The sequence below is a fragment of the Syngnathus acus genome, chromosome 8 (genome assembly GCF_901709675.1).
Source record: "Syngnathus acus chromosome 8, fSynAcu1.2, whole genome shotgun sequence".
Taxonomy (NCBI): Eukaryota; Metazoa; Chordata; class Actinopteri; order Syngnathiformes; family Syngnathidae; genus Syngnathus; species Syngnathus acus.
In genome coordinates this window covers 482,588-492,286 of record NC_051093.1, presented here as the reverse complement: position 1 = coordinate 492,286, position 9,699 = coordinate 482,588, and the positions used below count along the sequence as shown (strand labels likewise).

Here is a 9,699-nt window from a genome sequence, read left to right as displayed (position 1 = left end):
GACTGCAGATCTGCTCAGTACTTGAGGAGTAACTAATTGAACTTTACTCCAGAGTATTATTTTTGTCAACGCCCTCCACACGTGCAAAAAAAGTCCATCCAGCCATCTTCTACTGCTTATCCAGGGTGGGGTCGCGGGGGCAGCAGCTGTAGGAGGGACGCCCAGACTTCCACTTCGTTGAGCTCATCCCGGGGATCCCAAGGCGTTCCCAGGCAAGCCAAGAGACATAGTCTCTCCAGTGCGTCCTGGGTCGTCCCTAGGGTCTCCTGCCGGTGGGACATGCCCGGAACACATCCCCGGGGAGGCGTCCAGGAGGCATCCTAATGAGATACCTGACCCACCTCATCTGGCTCCTCTCAACATGGAGGAGCAGCAGCTCGACTCTTGAGTCCCTCACGGATGACCGAGCTTCTCACCCTATATCTATAAGGGAGAGCCCAGACACCCTGCTGAGGAAACTCATTTCAGCCGCTTGTATCCAGGATCTTGTTTTTTCGGTCACAACCCATAGCTTGTGACCATAGGTGGAGGTAGGAGCGTAGATCGACCGGTAAATCGAGTGCTTCGCCTTTCGGCTCAGCTCCCTCTTAACCACAACGGACCGGTACAGAGTCCGCATCACAGCAGATGCTGTACCGATCCGCCTGTCGATCTCATGCTCCATCTTGCCCTCGCTTGTGAACAAGACCCCAAGATACTTGAACTCCTCAACTTGGGGCAGGATCTCATCCCTAACCCAGAGAGGGCATTCCACCCTTTTCTGACTGAGGACCATGGTCTCAGATTTGGAGGTGCTGACTTTCATCCCGACCGCTTCCCACTTGGCTGCGAATCACTCCAGTGAGAGCTGGAGATCATGGCTTAAAGACGACAACAGCATAACATTGTCTGCAAAGAGCAGAGATGCAATGCTGAGGTCACCAATCCGGACACCCTCAACGCCTTGGCTGCACTTGGCAATTCTGTCCATAAATGTTATGAGCAGAATCAGTGACAAAGGGCAGCCTTGGCGGAGACCAACCCTCACTGGGAACGAATCCGACTTACTGCCGACCAAACTCTGGCATCGGTGATACCGCCCTTATCAGTGGGTTTTGCACCCCGTACTCGCGAAGCACCCCCACAGAACTTCCCGAGGGACACGGTCGAACCTTCTCCACGTCCACAAAACACGTGGACCCTCACAATATGTTTGAGTCTGCCAGGTCGGAACGGCATCTTCGCCCACAATCGGAGCCAACCCACCACCAGGTGGTGATCAGTTTACAGCTCAGCCCCTTTCCTTACCCGAGTGTCCAAACAATTCGGCCGCAAATCCAATGACACGACTACAGTGGTGATCATTTAACTGCGGCCGAGGGTGTCCTGGTGCCAGGTGCACAAATGCTTGAACATGGTGTTCATTATGGACAATCTATGTCAAGCACAGAAGTCCAGTAATAGAACACCGCTCGGGTTCAGATCGGGGGGGGGGGGCTTCCTCCCAATCACGCCCTTCCAGGTCTCACTGTCATTGCCCACGTCACCCAGCAGAACGATTGAGTCCCCAGAAGGCTCGCTCTCCAGCACTTCTTCCAAGGACTCCAAAAAGGGTGGGTAGTCTGAGCTGCCGTTTGGTGCATAGGCACAAACAACAGTCAGGACCCGTCTCGCCACCCGAAGGAGGAGGGGGGCTACCCTCTCATCCGCCGGGGTGAACCTTTGGCCTCTCCGACAGGTGGTGAGCCCGTTGCCTGGCCCCATGGGTGAAAATCCGGCCACCTGACGCTCGCCTTCGAGCTCCACCTCCAGATTATTTGGATGAGAGGGGTATAATGTTGCAAACATTTCAGTGGGGAAGCCAATAATTTACCATTAGCTGGTTGCTTGGATTGTTTTGTTAAATGATGGCAGCTATTAATGCAAGAAAAAAGTGAAAACCAAATACCCATCTTTTCGTATCTACATGGGCACCCGTACTTGTTCCCAGTGCATGCCGGGTAGGTCAGCTTCGGTAAGGAGGGCGTCATGTGCTTTTGAGGTACAACTAGTTCCTTGGTTTGTTGAGCAACGAGGTTGCTTATCGAATGCACCGAAGTGATTTGGGGACTCTGGATTAGCGTTTAGCATGTACTGCACCAGAGCGACGCTGCGGGCTGCGGTGAGCCTCCACCGGTACGTTTGCGCCGTCCCTCCCTTGCCGTTTTACCGAACGCTGTGACCGATGCGTAGTCCGTCAGGCTCGTCAAGGACAGGCAGCCGGCCGACCCTGGGCGTGTACTTTACAGAAAAACAAGCATTACTCCACTTTCTCCACCATGTTTGCTGTAAAACTGCACATTAGTCATTGAGTCATACGTTTAGCGCTTGTTAGCACAATGTATTCGTCATTGTGCGTCTTAGTTCTCCATTTATAGCGGTGCATAGGTCAGGTGACTTTTGTGCACCCGTTTTGGATATTAAACCACATTCCGCACACATTCAGTCTTTTGTTCGTCGTCTGAAGTTTCTGCTGTCGGCAGTCAAGGTCACTCGTTTACTTAACGATGCTCAGTAACGCTCTGACACCGTTGGGGTGCCATTGGGTGGTGAAAACACGTGTTTTGTTAGCTGTGACAAAAAAGCTATGATTTTTCCTCTTGTCAAAAAGTGAATAGAGCTTTTAAAGAAAGCCGTGAAGGTGGATTACTCCATTTTAAAAAGAGGCTCTGCACGTTAATTATCCTAACAAACAATACATTTGTTTCATATTGCACTTTACATTTCAGTTGAATCTCCAAGTGCTACGGTAGGTTTGACATTAGGAAAAATTTCACAGCACCCTCAAATATTTTTGACAAAAGTACTGTATGTACGGATGTAATGATGATCGAGTCACAAATAACCCGCCCAAATCTATCTGCTGGGTGTGAACATGAAGCAATTCACGTCGTGTGAATGGCAACATTGGATGACATGCTTGTCCTCTCTCTTCTAGTTTTGCTTGCAGAAAGCATTTAAATTGCGTGCCTGTCATTAATCTCTTTCCCTTTAACTGCAATGTTTGTAGCAAATCGTTTGTAAAATCAATTTCAGTGAAAGTTGCTCATTTGGGCACAGGTGAGCAACTCATTACACTAGTTACAAATACACCCCCCCCCATGGAACCTATTCCCTGTGATAGTAATGTAAGATGAGTTTAAAATAGTTTGAAATTGTTTTGTGAATCAAGTTTGCATCGTGTTTGTGTGTAAAACAGTTTTAATAAGGATCAAATGTTCTTTTGCTGTGCCCACCATATAAACAAACTAATGTGGCTACTGATAGGCTCTAATCCCGTGTGCTCTCTCCCCAGACAACGGCTTCAGCGAGAGGAGCAGCAAATGTCGGCCTGGTGCTTGCTGAAACTCCTCAGGACGAGCGCCGATGTCCGCTCTGACGTCCTGGTCATGCCGCCGCTGGACGGCGCCACCAAGCACTACTCGCCCAAAATCCAGAAACTGGTCAGCGACATAGCCAGCCTCACCTTGTTAGAGGTGTCGGACCTCAATGAGCTCCTCAAGGTAAACCACCCCCACTAACCCTACCTGGGCTAGGGGAAATGGGAAAAAAAAATCCCAATCATCAGCACTATCAGTATTATCTGTATGTTTTACTATTTAAGTTGCCTCTTTGTTGTTGTTTTTTTTTGCCCTAGCCGACCGACTGTTCGCATAACGTCGCTTCTATTTTTGTCCCGAACGTCCATTTGCACTTGTTACAGAAAACGTTGAATATTCAGGATGTCGCAATGATGCCGACAGGCGGGACGGCTGCAACGGCTGCTCCAGGACCTCAGGTAAGAACCGTTTGCGGCTGAGAGCCACCCCTTGATTAGCGCGACAGCGGAGCCCAAACTCTTACCTGCGAGGGCTTTCTCCTCCGCTGACTTGAATACAAACAAACAAGATCCATTTCAGACATTACAAGCGGAATGTATTTGAATTAATAAATAGAAGTCAGAGTTACAGACTTTGCCAAAGGTTTGCAGTCAACCTGAAGAAAGTAGACCGACACAAGTCCTTAAAGCACATGTCAAACTCAAGGCCCGGGGGGGCCCAGATACGGCCCGCGAAGACAAATTGTGCATCAAATTCATACGTCAATATTAAAATTACTAATTGTTTTCACTTTTAAAAAATAGCTGTATTGCTAGCAATTTTTATTACCATGCATATTTTTAAAATATGTTAACAGTTTTTCTTAGTCTCTGTTTTGAAAACTAGTTATTCATCTAGTCATTCACTAGTTTGTTGCGTACCGTACACTATATATAATTTGAGACATCAAGACATTTATTTGGGTTGGCAATTTCAGTGGCCCTCCAAAGGAAACCATGACTATGATGCGGCCCACGCCAAAAATAAATTTGACACCCCTGCCTTAAAGCATGTACATTTCAATTGCATTGAAGGAAAGTACAATCTTTTGATTTACAGTGGAGCCTCGGTTTTCGACCACAATCCGTTCCAGAAGGCTGTTCGAGAAGTGAATCGTTCGAATTCCAAATCATGTTTTCCCATTACAAATAATCGAGAAAAAAAAATTATCCGTTCCAAGCAAAAACAACCCGGCTTTTTTAAGCATTTTTTCATTTTGTCCGATCACGCAACTGCAGCGCACTGCCGAACGCGCAACCGTAGCGCGTCGCCGACCGTGCAACTGCACCGCGCTGGTCGCATTATTGTGACAGAACTGTCACTGAAATTTAGAAAATATTTTTAAAGTCCTGATGTACTTTCCAAAATTTACGTGGACCTCAGTGCGCAGGGAGCTTAATTTTGTCCGATCGCACAACTGCAGCGCACCGCCGAACGCGCAACCTAGCGCGCTGCCGACTGCACAACTGCGCAGCGCTGGTCGCATTATTGTGACAGAGCGGTCGCTAAAATCTGGAGAATATTTTTAAAGTCCTGATGTACTTTCCTAAATTTAAGTGGACCTCAGTGCGCAGGGAGCTTAATTTGGTCCGATCGCACAACCGCAGCGGGCCGGGCGCTCACTGTCGCATTGCTTTAGGAGCGTCTTTGTGTTTTAGGATGGCTTTACTGCTCCCACTTGCTTCCTTTGGAGGCATGATTAGAGTTGACGCAATCCTCAGAGTGACGAGAATGTAATAACGGAGTTAGTTGGCATGCGACAATCGAATTTCGTCCGACATCCGAAGCAAAAAAATCTCGAATTTTTTGTTCGAGGACCGGGACGTTCGAAAACCAAGGCTCCACTGTGTTTGAGTACCATTTTCTCCAAACTCTCTGGTCTGCTTTGTTCCTTGCCATTAGGCCCAAGTCTTTCACAAATATCTGATCTATCCGCGGCACGTTTCCAGAAGTAGATTTGCAACCAATTCCTCCGTCATCTGCAGTCGAGTAAGAAAACGTTTGTTCAGGCCGCTGAAGAGGAGGTCCCGGTCAAGAAAGAGAAGACTCACTTCACTGTCAAGCTAACTGAAGTCAACGCGGCAGAGAAGGTCAAACTCATTAAGGAGGTGAAGAACTGCATCCAAGGCTTGAACCTGGTGCAGGTAGGTGCCATATTTCCACCAGACTTTTGGGGATTGCATTTGCTTGGCCATTTTCGGAATGGAACAGCTTCCAAACGGGCAAGATAAAGATAGAGACGGCAAGATAGCAACAGCGTTCCCATATGTTAACGCACTCGCCAGGCTGGCGGGGCCGGGTCCCTCTTTTTACACAGATGCCGCAATGTCGACCGTCAGGGAAAACTGCCAAAATGAGAGAGCGTTTTTGTGTGTGTACAAGCGCTCCGTCACAGATCACATTTGTTTGCTTTTGCTCGTTTGAGTGTACGCGTTGTCAAGTGTTGCGCCTTTCTTTTGAAACCAGGCCAAGAAGCTGGTGGAGTCGCTTCCGCAGGAGATCCGCGCCAACGTTTCCAAAGACGAGGCGGAGAAACTGAAAGCGGCGTTGCAGGCGGCGGGCGGTACCGTGGCCCTGGAGTAAACTTTGTCCATTTCCATTGTCTACCAAAACGGCCTTCCCTCTTCCATACAGTCTCTTCAGTGGGGGGGAACAAGTCAAACTGAACTTTTTACAAATAAGCTCGCCATCTGCTGGTGACTCTTTTGTGTGTGCGTATGTGCGTGCGCGCATGTGGATGTGGAAAGAAGAGCATTTCCATTCAGCGTAGGACTGCTTAATTGACTTATCGCAAAAGGAATGGTTGTCATTAAAAGGTGAAACACGAGCTCATCTTGCCCTGTTTTCTACACATGAAGTCAAGTGATGAGATGCCTTTCAACACGGCACCCGGTCGGTCACAGTATTGGCCACACGGTATGACACAATTCATTTGAATTTACGCAATTTCATTTCATCAAGTAGGTGCCTGAAATAAAATCATCTACATCCAGATGCATTTTTCTTAAGTAGACAAATGTATCTGCTTGGAAGATGTGTCTGCACCCAGATTGTTTCGTGCAACCCTCTGATGAAATATAAGTGAGCATTTTCAGAATAAAACGTGTAGTATTTAGTACTAATTTAACAAACGATTGAATAATATTTATGTAATAAGATATTTGAATGTTTTGAATACAGTTGTCACCTTATTGTAACGCGTCAATTTACTTAAATTTGAGATGCATCCCATTTCAAATACTGATTGTAGATCATTAACCAATTATATAAAATTATAGGATTGATTATGGATTAGCTTTAAAGAATAAATAAGGTGAGCTATTTTGGCCAACTAGAATATTTTTTCTTGAATTGCGTTTGACTCGAGTTGCGACTGTCCCTCGTGGCGCGTTGCTACCCTTGGCCACTAGAGGGGAGCAGATCTCCAGAATTTCAACTGCGTCTGACTTAGCTCAAAGCACTCAGCCTAGTACGTATAGTCAAACCTCTACATACGATTGCTTAAACATAGAAAATTTTCAACACACGATGTGAAATTTGATTAAATATTTGACTCAACATCCGAAGTAATTACCAACATACGACGTCATCATGGTTAGCCCGCTCGATGGCGGCCGTCGAGATGACGTCAGAAACAGTATGGCCGTAAAAACGTGTCCAACAATTTCGACGATCATTAAGCAGAAGGAAGCCCTCAATGCAGTCAAGCCATCCAAGGGGATCGTTTCTAAACGACGCAGCCCTACCCTGGAAGAGATGGAACGCCTTTTGCTTGTATGGATGAAGGACAAGGAGATTGCGTTATGTTCACGTTATGCAAAAACTGAAAAATAGCAAATATATATATAAAATAAAAAACGCTAACTTAGTTTGAAGTTCACATACTGTAAGTTACTGTAAGGTGCCCTGCGAGCATTTTGACGTCTAAGACGTCTATTAGACGTCTATATGCTAACCAGACGTCTCGGCTAACACGTCTAAAAATGGTCTAAAGGTGTAACAAATATAGACGTCTATGTCGTAGACGTCTATAGCATAGACGTAGACGTCTATATGTGAAAGTTTTTTAGACGTTTATCTAGTAGATGTTCGAATGATGGCTAATAGCTATTAGCGCGATTAGCGCTAATCGCGCTAATAGATTCAAGAATTTTTATTCGCCATGTTTGGGCGTGCCAAACAAGGAATTTGACTTCGTTACATCACAGCCTCTGTTCAACATTTAGGTCAAAAGTGCGTGTGGTGTGGACATTAAACCCCCCCATGGTCCGCCGAAGGCGGGCCGCGAGTTGGGTACCCGCCGCAATGGGTTATAGTTCCGAGTGGGCGGCCTCCGATGACACCGGGCCCAATAGAGGCTTTGCAGTCACGTGGTTTTATCACGTGATTTTGTGTTATGCCGCCATCTTGGCGGTCAACCGGTCAGCTCGTTCCTACGTGTTCGTACAGATTCAGTTTGATTTCTGCGCTACATTTTCACCGATTTCATCCGAATTATGGCTGATTTGCTATCCAATGAAGTTGGGCATTTGGATGAAGAATCCAAGAAACGTTACCGAGAGAAGTTGAACCTTGTTGGCACAACGGATCCGTACCTTTTACCGAGAAGCATGCTAAAATCACCTGAGCATTTTGCAACAGCCGACCTGCCTGATCTCTCATATCCAGATATTTATAATTACCTCGTCGATTCACCATCTCCGTACACTGGAAAGGACCTTAAGGCATACAGGAGTCTGGAAGTATTTTACAGCAGGTTTTGTGCATGATGGGCTGATATGGCAGATTCCAAACAGAATCGATTTCTTCTCATGACCAAGGTAAGGAAAATATCATATTGAAATCTGAGAAATTAATTCCTACAATAAAACATTACATAATTTCCAACTATTCAATATAGAGCTTATGCAACAATTTCTACAAAAATACTTTTTAGAATTCATGCTTGATAATTCCTTATGGTCTCTTGCTCAAAATGAACCAGGTTTAAATTTTCAAGCTAATTTAATGAATGATTCATGAGAAAATTTACCAAATGCCAGGTAAAATATGCATAAATGGACAGTAAGAGGTCTAGCCTTGTATATTATATCCAAATTAGGGACTGATAATAATATAAGGTATGTCATATTATCTGTTTCAGGTAAAACACTCTCAACGGATGAATGATCCTCCCCTCAGACCTTGGGTAGCAATAGCGAAAGATGGTCAGATCCTGTGCTGCCACTGTACCTGCATGGCTGGATTGGGTGAAACATGTTCACATTCAGCAGCATCCCTGTTCGCCCTGGAGACATTAATACGTATGAAGACGGCCACTTCATGCACATCACTACCTTGTCAGTGGCTGAAACCATCAGCATCGCACATAGAATATGCTGAAGGATGCAATATCGATTTTGCCTGTCCAGCCCAGAAACGAAAGTCAGAAGTTTCAACTCCTGAGGAAAGTGCTGCGAGAAAACTGCTGAATGTTCCTCCACCAACTGAAGAGCAGAAAGCTGCCTTTTACAAGGCTTTGTCTGAATGCGGTGGAAGACCAGCAATTTTGAGCATTGTCCCTGACTATTGCTGACAACTTTGTGCCAAGGGCAGTGAAGCGAAAGCTTCCTGTACCTCTCTCACAGCTGTACGATTCTGGCAATATGAAACTCAGCCCAGATGAACTTGCACTAAAATGCCGGTCAGAGCTGGAAAAGTTACATTCCATTACCAGAGAGCAGGTTTGTATTTTTTTCGCACTTAGTCATTAATATATATATCATAAATAATTTATTGTTCTCCAACCTGTTACAAATAATCTAATCATAGTGAAAACAATTTTTATTAAAATGTTTTTCAGATATCTGCGGTTGAAGAAGAGTCCAGGGGCCAAGCAACATCACATCTTCACCAGCGGGTAGTTGATCATTTTCACAAGGGACAGACTGGGAAATATTGACAAGTGCTGCTGCTGCTGCCAATGCCCTCTCGCGGTCTCTCTTGCGCTGCTTGAGATTTTGTCTTCTCTCAAAGATCTTCAATGAACATTTGAGTTTTCGTTTGTGAGGTGACTGGGTATGCTCAAATATACTTGGCACATAGTCTGGGGATAGTGGATCTTCGCTTTTTGCACCTGAAACAATTAAACAATCACATTATTCATAATGACTACCATAAATAATTAAGCACGTTGTTGAAGGGGATATACCCAGTTCAGTTTGTTTCGTAATGGCATTTCATAACTTGACATATTAAAAAACTCAATAGAGTGAAATCATTCAGTAAACTGTACCTGTCTGTTCAAGTTGCTACCATTTTTATTTTTTGTTTATTTTTGACT

The 9,699-nt window shown here is 45.4% G+C and overlaps 1 protein-coding gene and 1 long non-coding RNA gene across 3 annotated transcripts; both read left to right on the top strand.

Moving 5' to 3' along the window:
* The first annotated feature begins 1,948 nt into the window (after positions 1-1,948).
* mrpl12 (mitochondrial ribosomal protein L12) lies at positions 1,949-6,204 on the top strand. Of its 2 annotated transcripts, none has more exons than XM_037257306.1 (5): positions 1,949-2,020; positions 3,314-3,521; positions 3,722-3,796; positions 5,387-5,521; positions 5,844-6,204. In XM_037257306.1, the coding sequence occupies exons 2-5, from the start codon at positions 3,342-3,344 to the stop codon at positions 5,958-5,960; spliced, it is 507 nt and encodes a 168-aa protein (XP_037113201.1). In that variant the 5' UTR covers positions 1,949-2,020; positions 3,314-3,341; the 3' UTR covers positions 5,961-6,204. The 2 variants fall into 2 exon arrangements, with proteins under 2 accessions (XP_037113201.1, XP_037113200.1); XM_037257305.1 differs by having other exon boundaries at positions 1,952-2,154.
* A 1,671-nt stretch (positions 6,205-7,875) lies between these two features.
* On the top strand, positions 7,876-8,939 carry LOC119126183. Its single transcript, XR_005098612.1, has 3 exons — positions 7,876-7,897; positions 8,401-8,419; positions 8,521-8,939. It is a non-coding gene; the product is annotated as an uncharacterized LOC119126183 (long non-coding RNA).
* The last annotated feature ends 760 nt before the right edge of the window (positions 8,940-9,699 follow it).